Here is a 21,913-nt window from a genome sequence, read left to right on the forward strand (position 1 = left end):
AGTTTCCAGGTTTACTATTGTACAATAAGCTACTGCATTACGTGATAGATCTGGTTTCTAGAGCTGTTACATGGGTTTATTTTTCTCGTGGGATTAGTTCCACAAATACAAAATATCCACAGCACAAAGTACAGCTGTCAGATGAGCCACTGTGCTTGTGGACACACACACGTGCCTTCTCTCCTGAGGCATCTCTGCATCTGCCTGCACACAGGTGTATTGCATATTATCTAGTACAAAAATAAACTTTCTTCAAATCAAATACAATTAAAAGGGATTATATAAAACCTATGACATAACTACAGACTAATAAAAAAGCATGTTTTTGTTCAATGCAGGTGCACAAGTTAAAATTAAATCATTAAAGTCATAACTGATCACTGTACAACTGTTATTTCTCGTGGGCATGTAATTGACAAATGAATTTCAATATAGCTAAGCGTGAGGTGGTGCATTTTGGTAGGAAGAATAAAGGAGCAGAGGGATCTGTGGGGGGGGGGAGCGGGGGTACAGATACACAAATCACTAAAAGTAGCAAGGCAGGTTAATAAGGCCATTAAAAAAGCAAATCAAGCACTGGGGTTCATTTCTAGAGGGATAGAATTGAAAAGCGGAGAAGTTATGTTAAACTTGTATAGAATCTTGGTTAGGCCACACTTGGAGTATTGTGAACAGTTCTCGTCTCTATTATAAAAAGGATATAAAGGCACTAAAGGTGCAAAAAAGATTTACTAGGATGATACCAGAACTGAGAGATTATACCAATGAGGAAAATTGAACAGGCTGGGGCTCTTTTCTCTGGAAAAAAGACTGAGGGGTGACCTGAGAGGTCTTAAGGTGATGAATGGGTTTGATAAGGTAGAAGTAGAGATGTTGTTTCCACTTGTGGGAAGTCCAAAACCAGGGGCCATAAATGTAAGATAGTCACTAATAAATCCAATTGGGAATTCAGGAGAAACTTCTTTACCCAGACAGTGGTTAGAATATGGAACTTGCTACCACTAGAAGTAGCTGAGACATTTAAGGGGAAGCTAGATAAGCAATGAGGGAGAAAGGAATAGAAGGATATGCAGATGGGGTTCGGTGAAGTAGGGAGGGAGGATGGTCATGTGGAGCATATACACAGTCACAGACTAGTTGGGCCGAATGGCCTCTTTCTGTGCTGTAAATTCTATGTAATGCAGTCAGCATGATCTCTATATCTGTGCCATAAAACTTTTCAGACAATTTTGGCCCATGAAGGAGGCAGTTTTACTGTTAATTTGTTTTCAAAAATTCTCTGGAAAGGTCTCTCAGCACAGCTGTAGATCATAAGGCTGCCACAATGATGTCATCCTTCCTGGAGAAGGCAATGCAAAAACAGAAGTTATCGGCATTCCCCTCCTAAAATATACCATGTTATAGACTGGATTCCTTCCCTACAACATAGTATCACAACATTCAGAACACTTGTCAGGGGATTGCGTTCAATAAAAAAGGGGGGAAAAATAGGCCATCGAGCCCAGCCAGTCTGCTCTTTCCAATGGACAGCGTACAACTTTCACAGACACAGACTCAACCCATCTTATTCAATTCCCGAGGGAGCTGAAGAGTCAAAAGTGAAACTTTCAAGTGGAGAAAGGGTCTAAAATGTCTCCCCAATCCCCACAAGGGTAATTGAACAAAACTCTAGGAACCCAGTCTGGATTATTCAATGCCGTGCGGCTGCATTCCACGATCTTACGTAGACGAGAGCCATATAGTGTTCCCCAAGTATATTTGAAACACACGTCTCCATTCTTATGCTCATCATGTTCAGTCTTTTCCTTACTTTATTTTGAGGGGAGGGGGAATGGTGTATTTCCCTTATTTTCTCCTTCCTATTGTTCAAGTATCACCCAGTTCAGCTTCTAGGCTCCAGTCAAAGTCACCCTTTGTTTTCACTGACACAAGGCCCATCAATAACTTTCCCGGCAACTAAACATCCTGTTTATATTTCTAAAATAAAACATTAATGGACAATAGCACTGAAAACAATACCTTTTGAAGGTAGGGTGCATACAGTATTTTAAATGTAGGCTCACCAATAAAGTCAGAGTTTGGATAATTTGTTTTGACTTATGATCAAGTGCCTTTGACATCTATCCCAGCACTTCATAACGCTCACATTGAGCAGCATTTGCAGACATAACAGGGTCGACGCTTCAAAAGTAATTCATTGACTGAAATATTTTGAGACATCCTGAGGATGAGAGAGGCGCTATATAAATGCAAGTTTGCTTGTTTTTCCTTAACTGCCACATCCACTCCACAGGCTTCCCTACATTCTAGTTCTCCTACGTGCGCTCCATCCTCCATACTTCACACTCCCAGCCATCCCCATTGCCCCCAACCCCTTCTCTAACTGCCCACAGACTCCAGCATGCCCCTAAACCACAAACTGAGTTCTCCCAGCCTTCAGACCCTCCCGAGTGTGTTTCCCATCCCGCACCCTTGGGGCAGTTCCCCTTCCAGATAGTAGCCCCCCTCCCTAATGCTCCCAGGCCTTAAACCCCACCCTCAATTTATGAGTGCTGCCAGAGCCCAACAACTACCACCCTGCTGAGCCTCAACAGCTAGCCCTGGAATTTGAACTCAAGACGTCCAAAGCGAAGGTCGATATCACACACATCAAGCTTCTGGTCGCTGTTACTGCCCATACAGAGTGTTTTGTTCTACTATTTGATAGGGTAAATAATTAATTCAAAAATCTCATCACTGAATATTTTGTGATAATGATCAAGAATTGCATAATGATATCTACCATTAGTTGCTGCAAGCTAAATGAAAGTACTGTGTGAGATGCAGCTGTTCCTCATCTTTGGCCTCAACTTGTAATTTTTCTGTCACTATCTACTCCTAGGCCTGCAGAGTGAAATTTTCTGCATTCACTACGTTGACCCTTATACGTCGTCAAAAAATAGGATCCCATCTCAAGGTGTCAACTGTGGCTCAGTGGGTCGCACCCTCACCTGAATCAGAAGGTTGTGGGTTCAAGCCCCACTCCAGAGACTTGAGGCTGACACTCCAATGCAGTACTGAGGGAGTACTGCACTGTTGGACATGCCATGTTTTGGATGAGACATTAAACCAAGGCCCTGTCTGCCCTCTCAGGTGGACGTAAAAGATCCTATGACACTATTCGAGGAAGAGCAGGGGAGTTCTCCCTGATGTCCTGGCCACAATTTATCTCTTAACCAACACCTAAAACAGATGTTCTGGTCATGTATCTCACTGCTGTTTGTGGGACCTTGCTGTGCGCAAAATGGACTGCCGCATTTTCTACATTACAACAGTGACTACACTTCAAAAGTACTTCATTGGCTGTAAAGCACTTTGGGATGTCCTGGAGGTGGTGAAAGGCGCTTCTTTCTTTTATTTTTAGGTGAGGTCAGAGGGTGGCCCATAGTGACTTGTTCACTATCCCAGAAGGGAGCCACTTGGCTCATTATATCTTTCCATATGGACCAAAGAGATCTATTATCTTTTTCTCCCTCTGCCTCCCCAACCCCCCCACCCAAAAACAAATATATAATTAAAAGCACACCCACCTAACAGTACATGTACAATAATGAACTCATCAGCTAGAAAGAGGAAAAAAACAAAATCTGATGACACAAGGTTCCAATTCCAATATGTACATCTATGATGTAACGTTGTCACGGCTGCTCTGATCAGCCATGAACTCTCAAACTCTGGAGTGGAGCTGTAGTACCTGAACGGAAAATGCATTCTTCTGGCACAGGCCCAAACAATGGGCCTCGAACGTCTGCATGGGGAGGGAAGGAAATCTGAGCCCATTGAAATAATGTACAACAACTTGCATTTATAGTGCCTTTAAACGTAGTAAAGAGTCACAAAGTGCTTCGCAGGAGCAAACAAACACAAAATTTGACACCGAGCCACAGAAGGAGATATTAGGACAGGTGACCAAAAACTTGGTCAAAGAGATAGGTTTTAAGGAACGTCTTTAAGGAGGAGAGAAAAGTAGAGGCAGAGGGGTTTAGGGAGGGAATTCCATAGCTTAGGGTCTAGGCAGCGGAAGGCACAGCCGCCAATGGTGGAGTGATAAAATTGGGGATGCGTAAGAGGCAAGAATTGAAAGAGTGCAGAGATCTCGGAGGGTTGTAGGAGGTTACAGAGATAGAGAAGGGCGAGGCCATGGAGGGATCTGAAAACAAGGATACTACAGCACAGCTTTGATGGGAATACTTTCACCGACTGATTAAGCCCGCATGGCAATTTGACAGAAAAGAAGAATGGCGTTGTATCAGAGCGCACAAACCAAACAAATACTTCAATGGAGTCTTGTTTTCTGACCGGATGTCACTGGACCAGTTTTTAAAATTCAGAATCATTAAAACAAAAGCTCAAGTTGAAAAAGAAAACAGATCAAGTATTTACTTTCAAAATCTGAGCACTCATTTTACAAGTAACAACTTGTATTTATATAGCATTTTTAATGTAGTAAAACGTTCCAAGGCGCTTCATAGGCGCAAAATCAGACAAAAAATTGACCAGAGCCAAATTAGGACCGGTGACCAAACGCTTGTTCAAAGAGGTAGGTTTTAAGTAACATCTTAAAGAAGAGGGGTGGAGAGGCAGAGCGGTTTGGGGAGGAAATTCCAGAGCTTAGGGCCTAGAAGGCTGACGGCCCGGCCACCAATGGTGGGGCAAGGAAGCAGGGAATGCACAAGAGGCCAGAATTGGAGGAACACTGAGTTATGTGAGGGTTGTCGGGCTCGAGGAGGTTACAGAAATAGGGAGGGGTGAGGCCATGGAAGGATTTGAACTGGAGGATGAGAATTTTAAAATCAAGGTGTTAGTGAACCAGCAGTCAATATCGGTCAGCACGTATGGGGGTGATGGGTGCACAGGACTTGATGCCAGTTAGGACACGGGTAGCAGAGTTTATGAAGTCAAGTTTATGGCGGGTGGAAGATGGGAGGCCGGTCAGGAGAGCACTGGAATAATAAAGTTTAGAGGTAACAAAAGCATGAATGTGTGTTTCAGCAGCAGATGGGCTAAGCCAAGGGCGGAGACAAGTGATATTAGAGGTAGAAGTAGGCAGTCTTTGATGGAGAGGATATGGGGTCGATAAGGAACAAAAGCTCGAATAAGATCCAATTTCAAAACTGCTGTCAGTAGATGCACAAACAAAAATAATCCACAAGTCAAACTCCATTAACCCTCATCATTATCTCCTTCACAACAGAAGCCTTCGGACATTCTGACTTGAATTCAAGTAAAGCATCTATTCCTACTTAGCCTAAACCAGAGCACAAAAAGTCAATCTATTTTTTTTATATAAAAAACTATTAATTACACAATGTGATTTACTCTTAACTGGTCTAGCAAGTCATTCAGTTGCATCAAACCACTACAAAGAATAGCGTTACCCACAAACTACAGCGGTGCAAGAAGGTAGCCCATCACCACCTGCTCATGGTAACTAGGGGTGGGAAACAAATGCTGGCCTTACCACATCCCACGAATGAAATAATAATGTTTTTTCTTATCATTCTCAGGATGTGGGTGCCGTTGGCAAGGCCGGTATTTTTGCCCATCTCTAATTACCCTTGAGAAGGTGGTGGTCAGTCTTCTTCTAGAGTTTTAAACTTAAATAAAGCCAATTACATAGGTATGAGGGGCGAGTTGGCTAAGGTAGATTGGGAAAATAGATTAAAAAGGTATGATGGTAGATAAGCGATGGCAAACATTTAAAGAAATATTTCAAAATTCTCTGAGTATACATTTCACTGAGAAATAAAAACTCCACGGGAAAAGTGATCCATCTGTGACTAACGAAAGTAGTTAAGGATGGTATTAGATTAAAAGAGGCCTATAATGTTACCAAGAGTAATAAGCTTGACGATTGGGAGTTTTATAGAAACCAAAGGATGACAAAAAAAAATCATTGATTAAAAGGGAGAAAAACGAATGAGAGTAAACTAGCAAGAAATATAAAAAGATTCTAAGAGCTTCTATAAAGTATGTAAAAAGGAAGAGAGCAGCGAAAGTAAACATTGGTCCCTGAGACAGGAGAAATTATAATGGGAAATAAGGAAATGGCAGAGATGTTAAACAAATATTTTGTACCTGTCTTCACAGTAGAACGCACAAAAAGCACACCAGAAATAGTGGGGAACTAAGGGCCTAATGAGAGTGAGGAACTTAAAGTAACTATCAGTAGAGAAAAAGTACTAGAGAAGCTAAAAGGGACTAAAAGCTGAAATCTCCTGGACCTGATGGGCTACATCCAAGGGTTCTAAAAGAGGTGGCTGCAGAGATAGTGGATGCATCGGTTGTGATCTTCCAAAATTCCCTAGATTCTAGAACGGTCCAAGTGGATTGGAAGGTAGCAAATATAACACCGCTATTCAAGAAAGGAGGGAGAGCACAAATGGGGAACTACAGATGAGGAGGAATTTCACTCAGAAGGTTGTGAATCTTTGGAATTCTCTACCGCAGAAGCCTGTGGATGCTAAGATGTTGAGTATATTCAAGGCTGAGATAGATAGATTTTTGGACTGTAAAGGAATCAAGGGATATGGGGATCAGGCGGGAAAGTGGAGTTGAGGGAGAAGATCAGCCATGATCTTATTAAATGGCGGAGCAGGCTCGAGGGGCCATATGGCCTACTCCTGCTCCTATTTCTTATGTTCTTGAACCATTGCAATTCGTGTAGGGAAGGTAGTCCTGCAGTGCCATTAGATAGGGATTTTGACCCAGCGATGCTAAAGGAACGGCGATATATGTCCAAGTCGGGATGATGCATGAGTTAGGAGGGGAAATTTGAGGTGATGGTGTTCCCAGGTACCTGCTGCCCTTGTCTTTCTAGGTGATGGTCACGGGTTTGGGATGCGCTGTCGAATGGTGCGTGCGCCATTTGTCGGTGAATTCTGGATTGCTGCAATACCTATTTATGGTGGAACAGCAGCCCATAGCCTGTTCAGTGATCATCTATTTACATTTAATTTGCATGCTATATGCCACTTGAACATTAACCTACTGTGGTAAACAAGTGCCACGTTTACATAATCTGTTCCCACGTGCATTCGCCGCACCTTCACAAAACAGCAGCAACTATTTGTTTCTGTACCAACTGCAGGCTATCTGAGTGCATAAACCAGCAACACAGAGCAATTATTAAAATCATCTGTTCTTTCCCATCTAGACAAACAGCTGTGGCACAATTGTGTAGAGGGGACACGCACGCGTGCGCACACAACGTTGTAATTTCCTCCATGGGCATATTGGCCGTTAATGCACATTGTCCAAGCTCTTACGAGGAATGGGCACTTGGTTAAGACATTAGAGGGCTGTTGGCAGCTGTGAATCTACACCCCACCATGAGTCAGCACCTCGAGGGGAGGGGGAAGACGACTTTTTCATAAATATATTTATCTGAATGTTGTACTCACCTCATTTGTGTAAGGCAAGCATACACTTAAAAATATTACAACCAAATTTTTTCCCAGTCATTTTATTTATTTATATATATATATATATATATATATATATATAAAAATATAAAAGATACAAGGAAATATGTAAATGTATTTCTTTATCTGGGTTGGGGGAAGGAGTGTCAAAGGGGAATATTCTATCAAGTCCCAAACCACAAGTGTCATCAGTCAAGGTCTAGTAGAACTACTAAAGATAAAAACATACACAAAAAGTATGGGTTTGAAGGCACAGGGTCCAAGTAAGAAATTTAAACTGTGGATTCGAAGGACTAATAAACCACGAGCTATTTTGCCTACAGTTGATGTCATGAGTTCCTTGATTGGACTCCAGCCCAGCAATCCACAACCATTCATTCAATATCCTTTATGTTGTGCATGTGAGCTAGGCAAACATTTTATAATTAAATGTAATACTATAATAGCACCGAGTATCCACCGAATATTCTTCACCACACTGCGTCCGTTTCCCCTCCCTTGCCTATGCACAACTGAGGAACACTAGTTAAAAGAGGACACTCATTTTCTGCAGTGTTTTTATTCGATAGAGGGATCATTATCTCAAAATATTTTGTATGACCTTGCCTTTGCAGTAATGATATTTTTCTGGCGATCAGCCTAGCTGCAGCACAAGACATCAACTTGAAGGTTTAATTGGCAATGAAGAGAGACAACAAACAAATGTGAACTGATCTGTGCATCAGGAACCTGCCACTTGGTAAAACTATAAAGAAAGTCAGGAACTTCAAAAATCTTGTCTCATGAATGGCACTGACCAAAGCATTAAACATTTTGGATTAGTGTTCCACAAGTTTAAGAAAATATGGAAGGCCAATTCTGGCCCACTGTACTTCAATGTTAACATCTTCAGTATAGTCAAAGGAGGCCATTCAACCCATTTTTCCACAGAAATCCACAATTGCCAGAGGATCTAACAGCCTCTTCCACTGCTTCAGAGTTTTAGCCTCCATTTTTAGTTTAGAATAGCCATGGAAAAGGACATGGACCACTCTAAAGTAAAAATATTCAATTGGAGGAGGGCCAATTTCAGTGGGATGAGAACAGATCTGGCCTGGGTAAATTGGAATTGAAGATTAGCAGGCAAAACTGTATTTGAAGAAAGGGGGGCCTTTAAGATATAGTCTAGGTACATTCCCACAGGGGAGAAAGGTAGGGCAACTAAAGCCAGAGCTCCCTGGATGACAAAAGAGATAGAGAGTAAGATGAAGCAGAAAAAAGGGGCTTATGACAGATGTCAGGTTGATAACACAAGTGGGGATCAGGCTGAATATAGAAAGTTCAGAGGGGAAGTGAAAAAGGAAATAAGAGGGGCAAAGACAGAATATCAGAACAGACTGGAGGCAAACATAAAAGGGAATCCAAAAGTCTTTTATATGCACATAAACAGGTATTAAGAGGTGGGGGAGGGCCGATCAGGGACCAAAAAGATCTACTCATGCAGGCAGAGGGGATGGCCAACGTACTAAATGAGTACTTTGCATCTGTCTTTACCAGATGCTGCCAGAGTCTTAGTGAAGGAAGATGTAGTTGAGATACTGGATGGGCTAATAATTGATAAAGGAGGTACTCGAAAGGCTAGCTGTACTTCAAGTTGATAAGTCACATGATCCAGATGGGATGCCTCCTAGGTTGCTGAGGGAAGTAAGGGTGGAAATTGCGGCAGTACTGGCCATAATCTTCCAAACATCTGTAGATACAAAGATGGTGCCAGAGGACTGGATAATTGCAATTGTTACACCCTGGTTCAAAAAAGGGTGTATGGATAAATCCAGCAACTACTTACCAGTCAGTTTAACCTCAGTGGTGGGGAAACTTTTAGAAATGAAAATTCGGGACAGAATTAGCAGTTACTTGGACAAGTGTGAATTGATTAGGGAAAGCCAGCACGGATGTGTTAAAGGCAAATCGTGTTTAACTAACTTGATAGAGTCTTTTGATGAGGGCAGTGCAGTTGATGTGGTGTATCGGGACTTTCAAAAGATGTTTGATAAAGTGCTGAATAATAGGCTAGTCATCAAGACTGAAGCCCATGGAATAAAGGGGGCAGTAGCAGCATGGATACAAAATTGTCTAACAGGAAACAGAGAGTAGTGGTGAACGGTTGTTTTTCGGACTGGAGGGAGGTGTACAGTGGTGTTCCCCAGGGATGAGTACTAGGGCCACTGCTTTTCTTGACATATATTAATGACTTGGACTTGGGTGTACAGGGCACAATTTCAAAATTTGCAGATGACACAAAACTTGGAAGTGTAGTGAACAGTGAAGAGGACAGTGATCGACTTCAAGACAATAGAGACAGGCTGGTGGAACAGGTGGACATGTGGCAGATGAAATTTAACAGAAAAATGCGAGGTGATACATTTCAGTAGGAAAAATGAAGAGAGGCAATATAAACTAGAGGACATAACTCTAAAAGGGGTACAGGAACAGAGATCTGGGGGTATATGTGCATAAATCATTGAAAGTGGCAGGGCAGGTTGAGAGAGCGGTTAAAAAAGCATACAGTATCCTGTGCTTTATAAATAGAGGCAGAGTGTACAAAAGCAAGGAATCATGATGAACCTTTATAAAACATTGGTTCAACCACAACTGGTGTATTGTGTCCAGTTCTGGGCACCGCACTTCAGGAAAGATGTGAAAGCCTTAGAGAGGGTGCAGAAGAGATTTACTCGAATGATTCCAGGGATGAGGGACTTCAGTTACGTGGATAGACTGGAGAAGCTGGGGTTGTTCTCCTTGGAACAGAGAAGGTTGCGAGGAGATCTGATAGAGGTATTTAAAATCATGAAGGGTCTTGACAGAGTGGATAGAGAGAAACTGTTCCCACTGGCGGAAGGGTCAAGAACCACAGGACATAGATTTAAGGTGATTGGCAAAAGAACCAAAGGTGACATGAGGAAAAGCTTTTTTTTAAACCCAGCGAGTGGTTAGGATCTGGAATGCGCTGCCAGGGCAGGTGGTGGAGGCAAATTCAATCGCAACTTTCAAAAGAGAACTGGATAAGTACTTGAAAGAAAAAAATGTGCAGGGCTACGGGGATAGGGCACGGGAGTGGGACTAGCTGGATTGTTCTTGCATTGAGTCGGCACGGACTTGATAGGCCGAATAGCCTCCTTCCATGCTGTAGCCTATGATTACGATATGCAGTAGACAACAATTTGCATTTATATAGCGCCATTAACATAGGAAAACATTCCAATGCGCTTTACAAGAGTGTAATCAGACAAAAATTGACACCGAGCCAAAAGGAGATATTAGGACAGGTGGCGAAAAGCTTGATCGAAAAGGTAGGTTTTAAAGAGGAATGGGGGGGGGGGCAAGAGAGGTTTGGGGGGGTAATTCCAAAGCTTCGGGCCTAGACGGCTGAAGGCATGGCAGCCATTGGGCAGTAAAGGGACTGTGGGCGTAACCCAGAGATGGAGGGATACAGAGTTCAGAGGGTTGCAGGGCTGGAGGAGGTTGCAAAGATAGGGTGGGGGCGTGGCCATGGATTGATTTGAAAACTGCAATTCCAGGTATTAATTTCTCCATCTAAAGTGCATTGATGTTGGTGAGGGGTAGGGGTGGGGAAGAGAGAACAAAGAGCAAAAATGCCTATTACTACTTCCTTAATAAAGCTACTCAAACATCAGGTCAATTTTATTACTGCAATGCTGGTAAATCTCACCTGGAGTACTGCAAACAGTTTTGGTCTCCTTATTTAAAGGAAGGATATACTTGCCCTAGAGAAGGTGCCACAAAGGTTCACTAGATTAATTCTTGTGATGAGAGGACTGTCCTATGAAGAGAGGTTGAGTAGAATGGGCCTACACTCTCTGAAGTTTAGATGAGAAATGATTTCATTGAAACATAAAATATTCTAAGAAGGCTTGACAGGATAGATGGAGAAATTGTTTCCCCTGGCTAGAGTCTAGAACTTGGGGGCATAATCGTAGGATACAGGGTCGGCCATTCAAGACTGAGATGGAGGAATTTCTTCACTCAGAGGGTTGTAAATCTTTGGAATTCTCTACCCCAGAGAGCTGTGGATGCTCAGGTCATTGAATATATTCAAGACTGAGATGGATAGATTTTTGGACTCGAGGGGAAATCAAGGGATATGGGGTTCGGACAGGAAAGTGGAGTTGAGGTTGAAGATCAGCCCTGATCTGATTGAATGGCGGAGCAGGCTCGAGGGGCCATATGGCCTATTCCTGCTCCTATTTCTTATGTTCTTATCTCCCGTAGCATTGCGCACACACCGAGTCAGCAGATCTGCTGGCCAAGGTTTCCTACTTTGGAGCTCGCCGGCCAACAATTACTCCCCCAGTCACTAAAATCACAAGCTGGCAAGCGCAGGAGCAGGGGAGGGTAGGGAGCTTTAAGTGATACATTTAGTTGCAATACAGAGTACACTTGGCTTTGAGTGAGACAATATAATTATGTTGGGTAATAGAATTCACATAATACCTAACACTCTGGCCGCTGTATTATAACCTCAATATTAAGTGTCATTTTTGGTCCCAGCAAAGCCAGAGAGGCCCCATGTCACCCAACTTGTAACAGGGGCTGTCTCCCTCTTCATACTTTCCATTCAAATGTCTGATAGTTTTCCCCTCCCATCCATTGAGAGCACTAGTTAAATGAATAAGTTCATATGATCCCAACTTTAATTTATTCCCTGATGTTAGTGGAGATAGAGGCATAATATTGTGTATTTTAACAGAAAAATAGCATATTGAATTCAGATTGCAGTTGTTGGCTCCTCCAAGCCAGCTTCCCTACTGACATCATAGTATTCTACATATTTTTCCAATCTCAGATGGTCTTAAAAATGAGCACAATGGAATCCTTCTCAAATTGTGAAATCAGTCTAATTAATGCTGGGAAGAGTAACTCTCTCCAGGCCCTTCTTAATCAGGATAAAAACATAAAATTTGTCACCCGGACTTTGGGCATCATTTAGCTGGGCCCCCATACTGGGATCCCGCGCTGTACACCGAAAACTGAAGAGTCAGGTCAGACCGATGACAGCGACAGATCTCATTTGCATATATCCAACTACACTTTCTGCCACCCACCATGACAGACCAAAACAGCCTCTGGCAGATTTTCTTAATTTTGATTTTTTTTTTTGCACAGATCTCAACATGTCTTGGTTTTAGATTAAGACCACCATCTTGGCACACCCTGTCTGTTTAACAAGGGAAAGTAATTAACAAAACCAGTTTGGTTTCCCACTTTGGAGCATCAGACCAAGAAGTTTCTGGATCATTGAGTGCATAATGTAGAATGGGCAAACTGGTCCCCCAGCCAGATCAACAGGGTTTATGGATAAAAGTGTTCCCAAAAAAAGGTTGACATCAAAAGATGTACTTCCCATACATAATATTTCATGTACACAGATAACAGTTGGATGGAAATGATTTGTAAAATGCCCACTCAACAACATTCCATCTCTGGCCAAACAACAACAAACCAAACTCTGGCCACTGGTCAATTCCACCCAGCAAACAACTGTTAACTTGGAGTTTTATGGAAGTGTCAAGTAAAAATGTCATTAAACAATGATACCCCAAAATGAATGTTCACAAGAAATTTACTGGACCAGGCCAGGAATTAAATTTATTTATTTTTTTTAATTCATTCTCAGGACGTGGGCATTGCTAGCAAGGCCGGCATTTATTGCCCATGAGAAGATGGTGGTGGGCCTTCTCGAACCACTGCAGTCCGTGTGGTGAAGGTACTCCCACTGTGCTGTTAGGTAGGGAATTCCAGGATTTTGACCCAGCGACGATGAAGGAACGGCGATATACGTCCAAGTCAAGATGGTGTGTGACTTGGAGGCGGTGATGTTCCCATGCACCTGCTGCCCTTGTCCTTCTAGGTGGAGGAGGTTTGGGAGGTGCTGCACAGAGCTTCCATACACCCAGTAAGGAAGAGCGAGCTTGTATAGATGTAGTGCCTTTCAGGATAGATGTTTCACAACCAATGAATTAGTTTTAAAATTAGTCACTGTTGTTTTGCAAACAAACACCGCAGTCAGTTTGTGCACAGCAAGATCTTCCAAACATCAATGGGATCAAGGAGTTGGTTTCGGGATGAATGCTGACCAGCACAATGGGAGAACTCCCCTACTCTTCTTTGAATAATGCCATGAAATCTTTTATAATAACCGAAGCAGGCAGTTTAAATGTCTCATCTGAAAGACGGCACCTTCAACAATGCAGCATTCCCTCAGTAGCACACCAAAGTGTCAGACTGGATTACGTATTCGTGTTCTGGAGTGCGGCCTGAACCCATAAGCCTTCCGAACTCAGAGGCAAGAATCTACCAAGTGAGCCAAGCTGACACTTGGGTAGTGGCTCCACAGTGAGTTTACAATTCAGGAGCGCAACTGATATAGCAGACCATATGCTGTACTGTTGGCAGCCACCCAGAGTCACTGCTGATTTGTTCATTCTATTTACCCTGCAGTTTTAGGGTACATGGGCATGAGTGAGGTGGTCAATTGGCACCTGCACCATATGTGAAACCTGTTGGGCTGTGCAGCAATCTGCAAGCGAATCTGAGTTGAGGCAATGCAATCCCTTCTCCATGAATTCTAGCAAAGGCCACACATGAAAACTCAAGAGCTACCCTCTGCCATTCAGCAACAAAACTTAAGCTCTTGATTATTCCTCAGTTTCTTTCTGAAGTTACTTTATCTGACAGAAGGGTCTGAATACTTTGAATAAATGGCTTTATTTTTATTTGGCAAAATAGGGACTGCAACCGGTCATAATTATGCTTTTTAAAAGGAAATCAGGGTTAGCAAGAAAGACTTGCATTTATATAGCACCGTTCATGACCTCAGGACATCCCTAAGCGTTTTACCACCAATGAAGTACTTTTGAAGTGTAGTCACTGTTGTAACGTAGGAAACACAACAGCCAATTTATACACAGCAAGGTCCCACAAACAGCAATGAGATAATGGCCAGATAATCTGTTTTAGTGATATTGGTTGAGGGATAAATATTGGCCAGGACACCAGGGAGAACTTCCCTGCTCTTCGAAAGAGTGCTGGAATCTTTTCCATCCACCCATGAGGGTGGACAGGGCCTCAGTTTAACGTCTCCTCCATCAACGTCAGCCTAGATTATGTGCTGAAGTATCAAAGTGGGAATTGAACCCACAACCTTCTAACTCAGGAGGTGAGAGTGCTACCACTGAGAAATGCTGACCAGTTGAATGGAAGGATCCAGTTTTTAATTCCTGCATCACGAGCTTGGTCTGCATTCACAGGAATGGATGTCAACAGCGAGAGAGTCAAGATCGATGCACATTTGCTGCACTTTATTTCACTCTGCACAAAACATTTTCTGTGTTCACTAAACACCGGTCCAACATTTAGTGCAAGGCGTATGATGTGGGTACTGTGTTGTGAACTGCTGAGTTCTGGTAACATTTCCTTGTTGTCAAAGATCTCTCAGCAAATACTTCACTTTAGACAGATTTAGTGCCAACATTGTGAAACGAGCTGGGAAAAACATCACCGCCTGGCAACTTCATTACACTGCAACAATGAGAACCTCTCTGCTGCTAAAAGCAAAATTACACTTGCAATTAAACTGCGAACAGTTTGCACTTTTGTTAAATCATCGTGTAGCGGTCCAACACATTGCAATTTATGCAGAACTTGGAGACATCTCAGTCTCAACACCTTTGGTGACACAAACAGGAACAAGGTGTAGGCCATTCATCCCCCTCGAGCCTGCTCCGCCATTAAATTAGATCATGCTGATATGGAGCTCACCTCCAATTTACCGCCTTTGCTCCATATCCCTCAATACCTACCTAACAAAAATCTATCAATCTCCGTCTTGAAAGCTCCAATTGGCCCCCAGTATACACAGCCTTTTGGGGGTGGGGGGGGGGTGTCCAGATTTCTAATAGCCTGTGTGAAAAAGTTCTTCCTGATTTCCTGTAAAATGGCCTAGCTATAATTTTATTATATCCCCTTGTTCTGGTTTCTCCCACCAGAGGAAATAGTTTCTCTGCATCAAATCCTTTTAACATTTTTAACACCTCGATCAGATCACCCCTCAATCTTCTATACTCAAGGGACTAATAGAAGCCAAGTTTTTGCAACTTGTCCTCATAGTTTAATCCTCAAAGCCCTGGTTATAACTCTGGTGAACCTGCGCTGCACCCTCTCCAAGGCCAATATATCCTTCCTGAGGTGCGGTGCCCAAAATTGAATGCAGTATTTCAGATGGGGTCGAACCAGAGCTCTGTACAGCTGAACCATAATTTCCTCCCCTTTGTATTCCAGCCCTCTGGAGATAAAGGCCAACATTCCATTAGCCTGTTTGGTTGCTTTTTGTGGCCATCTACAGGCTTTTAATTCCTTATCTTAAAAAGTGAAAACGTGCATCCTCCAGCTCACTGACTTAATGCACCACCCAGCATATCGAGTCACGAGTTACTCTTTGGACCGGGTTAAGTGCCATCAAGCTCCTAATGCACGAATTTCATGCAGCCAGTGGCAACTGCGAAGTAACCTTGCTGGATTTGCTACAGTCGGTGGGTCAGGAGCAACAATCCATTTTTTTTAGACTGGCTCTTCCCAACAGGCTGCCTTAAAGAACCTGGCGAGTTCACTTTGGCATTGCCTCCAGCTGCACAAGACAAAAACTGGTCAGGAGAGAGCAACACGAGCACAAGTCTTGCCCAATATAAAAGTGACTGAACGGAAGGGGCAGTCTCCATTCCCCAGTCGAGGGGGCAGGTGTGATGGAGGCAGAATTGCCTATTCAGTGATCCATGTTAAAAATGTTCAAGCATGGATGTCAGATTCGGCAGCGATGCCTCCCCCATATCCTGCCCCTCCAACTCTCGCTACAGTCAAATAGCCCGCTGACACTGCCAAAGTGGCCATTCTTCAAGTGCCCACTTAGACCAAGTACACAATGGGCTGCCAGTGCCTGGGGAAAATCAAACCCCGGGCGTGAGTCTGGTTGTACACCACTCTCAATTGGTTCAGCATTGCACCAAGGATCAGAATCATCTTGATTCAGATCCCACAGGGTGCATTCAGCCTTCTGAGGTGACTAAAAAATGAGTACCTAATAGGCATTTCCTGATTAAAACAACACTGAACTTTGTGGCTAAAATGGCACTGCTTTCTCTGTGGTGGGTGGGGAATGTAATGCAAATGTTAAGAAGTATTGTAAAAGCTGATGCATAATTTACACATCATTACAGGTTTTTACAATCTGTGAACCAAGAAGTGACTTCTACATTGATGAAAACAGGCAGGAGCTGAGCGCAAGTCATACTACTATACTTAGTTATGCTAATGAAACTCTTCTACTCTCTTTCCCTCACCCCCCCCCCCCAAAAAACCTGCTAAATATATCCAACTCAGCAGCAGTTCCAGTGTGTATATACATTCACACACTTGGCTGATACCTGGTGAGGAAGAGGGCATAGAGAGAGTGAGAAAGAGGGAAATGAGAGACACATCAGATTACAAGACAGGAATTTTCTTAGAGGGGAGACTTCTTTTCAAACATACTCCAGCCTTATAAGCTTAAGCAGCCACTTCTAGATGTAGCCAGAGTCATTTAAGAAAAAAGTTTCATACTTTGACCACTATACTACCAGGCCACCTACAACGTTCCCCTGTAACCCCCAACCCACCCAACATATTGAGGAAACAATCAACTGAACCTAGTTAGACTCCATTTAGAGTAGCGTTCAGTTCTGGGCACTGCACCTCAGGAAGGATATATTGGCCTTGGAGGGAACACATCACAGATTCACTAGAATCATACTGGTCTAAAAGAGTAAATTATGAGGACAGATTACATAGATTGGGCTTGTATTCCTGATTAAGAGGTGATCTCATTGAGGTATTTAAGATGATTAAAAGGAATTGATAGGGTAGATAGAGAGAAACTATTTCCTCTGGTAGGAGTCCAGAACAAAGGGACATATCCTTAAAATTAGAGTTGGGCCGTTCAGGGATGATGTCAGGAAGCACCTCTTCACACAAAGGATAGTGGGAATCTGGATCTCTCTTCCCTCAAAGAGCTGTTGAGGCTGAGGGTCAACTGAAAATTTCAAAACGGAGATTGATAGATTTTTGTTTGGCAAGGGTATTAAGGGTTACGGAAGCAAGGCGGGTAAATGGAGTCAAGACACACATCAGCCATGATCTAAATGACTGATGAAACAAGCTCGAGGGGCTGAATGGCCTACTCCTGTTCCTAACCTTTGGTCCAGATCGGGGACAGTGAGGAACGATCCCCATTTCTGACTACACACTGTGCCTGGAAAAGCCTCCAAGTTGATACAAATCTGTAACCAGTGGAACCATGAGCCCAAGTGACCTGCTGGAATAGGTTAACTCACAACTCACCCCTGCCAAAAAAAACAGTAGCATTTGCTTGGAGAAATCTTACTACCCCCTCCCCCAAAAATAGAAATGCAGAATGGGCCATTCTTCTAAAATTAGGACCCCCGCTCCCTTAGTTGGCTGGGGGCGGGGGCGGGGGCAGGGGAGCGCGAGTGAGTGAGGGATGCTAAATGGCCACTATTTACTTTTATAAAAAATTCTCAATGATGAAGGCTGATCAAGCACAGGCAAGACGAGCTCAGCATTCTAGTGCATGCTCCCTAATGCTGAACCTTGTTTATATATTTATATTTAATTAATAGCAAAAACAGAGTGTGCGCGATACTAGTTTTCAGGTTTTTTTTTGTTTGCAAGCAAATGGCCAAGGAGTGCAATCCGTAGCCCAGCCTACTGCACCTCATGTACAACTGGTTCAGTCAGCAATTCAACATTAAACTGTGCATCGATAAAGAAACACAATGTGGTGGAATATACTGAAAGACAGTTACTGGAAGGATGCCAATGAAAAGTGGGCTCATTAAAACCACAAGCATATGACAAGCCAGACAGCTTTTAGAGTTCAAGAAAAAACTCAAACAAGACGGTTCAAAGTATTGTACAAGAGAACCAGCCACCGAGTTACCTTTTAAAATAAAAAAAAACAAAAGCAGAACATGGAAACAAAGCTCACCCGTTCTCCAGAAGGGTCATGCACACGACCTCTCTCACTCCGGGGTTATTGGCCTTTTCGGCCGAGCAGCCCTGCAGATTCCAGCTGGCCAGCCTCAGGATGTGCTCGCCGTCACGCAGCCCGCTGAAAGCCTCCACGTTCGGCCGCGTCGAAATGATCTGAGTCGGGCCGCCCAGGGGGAGGTCCAGGTCCTCGCTCTGCAAGCTAAGGGAGGTGGGGCTGTGGCGAGGCTTGGCCGTGAAATCGATCCCGCCGTTGGCGGACGTGGGCCGCGAGCGCTCCGCCACGACGCGAGGCCGGACCTTATCCAGCAGCAACGAGCTGACGGAGGTTACTTTCACCAGGTCGTCGACGATTTCGAACGGCCCGTGCTCTTTGCGGTAACTCACAATGCCGCGCGCAATCTTGTCACTTATCCCCCGCACGCTCATTAGCTGGGCCACCGTGGCGGTGTTGACGTTGATCCTACTGGTGGAGGAGAGGGGTTCAGAGTTGGGATCCCTCCGCATGGAGTTGGGCGAATGCTGGGCCGAGCCAACGCTTTTACTGTTGGCCACGCAAATCTCCAGTTTAACCTGCTCGAGTTTGGCGGCACCGATGCCGCTCACCAGCGCCAAGTCCTCTACTTTTTTAAACCCACCGATACACTCCCGGTACTCCACAATGTTCTGTGCCACCATTCGGTTGACCCCCGGAAGGGTCATCAGTTCCTCCTCGGTGGCCGTGTTGATGTTGAGCCGCTCCTGGTTCACCAAAATGTTGCTGAAGTTGCACGCCGCACTGAACTTGCGATTCTGCCCGATCTCCAATGGATCTTTGGGGATTGAACGGTGGCAGCCGAGGTTCCCCCCCATCGTTAGTCATACATGGGCACCAATAGTCTGAAAAGATCATTCACTCTCTCCCTCTCTCCACGCTGCAGTTAGTAGCTGCTCTGAGACTCAACAGTCACTCATGTCTGCATCTAACCACTTTTGAGACTACTACAGACTGAAAAATACTTCTGTCCTGTAGTTACCCCAACAGCGCGATCAGTCACCAGCTAACCACAGCACACACTCGCTTCCTCAAGACAGTTAATGCTCTCTCTTTTTCGCATTCCCCTTTCCTCCACAGCACTGTGCTTGTTTCTCAATAAGCCGCTTATGTCCTTGTTGCGTTACTGCTGAATCCAGAGATGTTAAGCAGGCACTGTGCCAGCTCTGCTGTCAAATCACTGTGCAGCATTAGCTTCGGTCGTAAGTGCACATCATCTCGAGTGGGAGGGGCACAGTGCCTCCAGCTAACTAATCACAATAGCTCCAGGGCAAGTCACGTGGTATCAGATCTGGTTACAGACAGTTCGGAGGGCAGACTTTCACAACCAAACGACTGGAGCTTTGCAGTTAAGAGGCAGAGTTTGTCTGCCCAATGCTGCGAATTGCTTGGTCTTTTTTTTCTTTCTTCAATCCTCATCCAGTGAAAGAGAAACAGTAAAATACAAACCACGCCTTCTTTCTCACCCCAAGATGATTTATACTTTCTATTTTCGTTCAAACTGGCAGCTGGTATCCACTCTCAGGAGCCGAGCTTCCTGGCCTCTGTGAAAACAGACAGGAGTCAGTTAATATCCTGCAGCTATAGAACATGCAATTACAAACCCATTGAAACTTAATCTCAGCTAAAATGGGGCCAAACGCATCAGGGTTGTCTTTATGTAAATAGCCACAGGCCTTGAGCAAATCTGTTTCCACCGCCACTCCCCCCAACCCCCGCATTATCGTAACTATCTCTAACGCAAGAAGTTTAATTACAAAATCACGTAGAGGTTAAGCTCTCAAGATCATTTAAACATTTTGGGCGAAATTTGCAAATACTTACCGTCACCCATTAACTACCTGAAGCCATACATCTTTGATAACATTACAAGCTAGAGAGATGAGGCATTCGCCAAAATATTTTCAGCCAATTCCTTAGTGAAATTATAAAATAAAGTACATTGTTGGAAAGGTACCAAGCATGGGGTGCTCAACCCAATAAAACAAAGTGGGGTCTTAACGTCCCCATCTACTATACCTGCGATGTTCCAAAGTAGTCACAATTCAGACAACTTAATAGTACATTAGCACCGGTTCCTCAAAGTGCACGTTTCCAAACTGGATCCTAGGAGTCCATAAGGGGCATGTCAGAGATTCTGCAAAGTCATTGGACTTCTGCCAATCCACAACACATCTCACACAATCATGCATAATTAATAAAATTGTTTTCTGGCAGAGTTTCCTTGGGTAGCTGGTACTCTTTCAAAAGCGAAGACAAGGGTCTCACAAAGTGTACTACTACATGCAGGGGACTCCCCTATTTAGCAAAGTTCGAAAACCGTTGTTCAAAATTAGTAAACAATGGTGGCGTGCACAAGTACAAGTGCAAAAATAACTCTACACGTGCAAAATGCAAGTTATATGTCTTATCAACCACCAAATCAACGGCCAAATTCTATATAGCAAAGAAGCAAATAAAATTAGATACCGATAGGATTTGGCTCACACTGCCCAATATCTACTCGTACAATAGTGTAACAGTATCGCCTTGTGATCTTTCTTGTGCTTGCTTCTTCAATATCTCTGATGGCCAACCGAGCAAACACTTTGCGCACCAGGCCCTGTATCACCATGAGCTGTTTATTTCACAGCAAGGTGAATATACGAATGGCAGTTACAATCAAACGCACTTAATTCAAACAGTACAACTTAACTTTGCGTAAATGATACAAACAAGGTATGCTGCCCCAATCAATGGGTCATTGAAACTGACTTAAACAAAGTGTCTTCTCACTATTCCTCCAAAGTTTCCCGAATTTGAGCCAGACTAAACCTCTCGCAGCTCTCTTTAAAAACCTGAATGCCTGCGCAGCATTCTGGTTCCAAAAATCTCTCTCTCTCTCTTAGCCTGTACCACAGTTTGTGTCTTTTTACCTCTTGCTGTTCTGAGCCAGGCAGGGATTTTCCAACACGATGGGTTGGATGTGTTTTTCGATTACCTAGACAAGCAAACAGATCGCTTATTGTTCACTCTCTTGGGGAGAACAAATTCCATTTAGCAAATTAACAGCCTATTGGTGCCTTTTTTTTAAAAAAAGGCAATACACTTTGCATAAAAACAGTAATCCCCCAGCTCTCCCCAAAATGTGGAGTACTGTGTGCAGTTTTAGGCACCGAACAAAAAAGGAAATATTGGCCTTAGAGGGGGTGCACAGCAGATTCACAAGAATGATATACTAGGGTTTAAAGGGTTAAATTATGAAAACAGGTTGCATAAATGGTTTGTATTTCCTGCAGTTTAGTAGATTGAGGGGTGATCTAATCAAGGTGTTTGAAAT

General features: G+C 43.5%; 1 protein-coding gene across 3 annotated transcripts in view; it reads right to left on the minus strand.

The window, feature by feature from the left end:
• Window positions 1–21,913, minus strand: part of eepd1 (endonuclease/exonuclease/phosphatase family domain containing 1) — a 137,724-nt gene that overhangs the window by 60,202 nt on the left and 55,609 nt on the right. For all 3 annotated transcript variants that reach the window (XM_068001383.1, XM_068001390.1, XM_068001400.1), the window contains exon 2: window positions 18,559–20,138. In XM_068001383.1, coding sequence (XP_067857484.1) covers window positions 18,559–19,412 — 854 coding nt within the window. In that variant the 5' untranslated portion in view covers window positions 19,413–20,138. The remainder of the gene's footprint in view (window positions 1–18,558; window positions 20,139–21,913) is intronic.

The sequence above is a fragment of the Heptranchias perlo genome, chromosome 2 (assembly GCF_035084215.1).
Source record: "Heptranchias perlo isolate sHepPer1 chromosome 2, sHepPer1.hap1, whole genome shotgun sequence".
In the NCBI taxonomy this organism is placed as follows: domain Eukaryota; kingdom Metazoa; phylum Chordata; class Chondrichthyes; order Hexanchiformes; family Hexanchidae; genus Heptranchias; species Heptranchias perlo.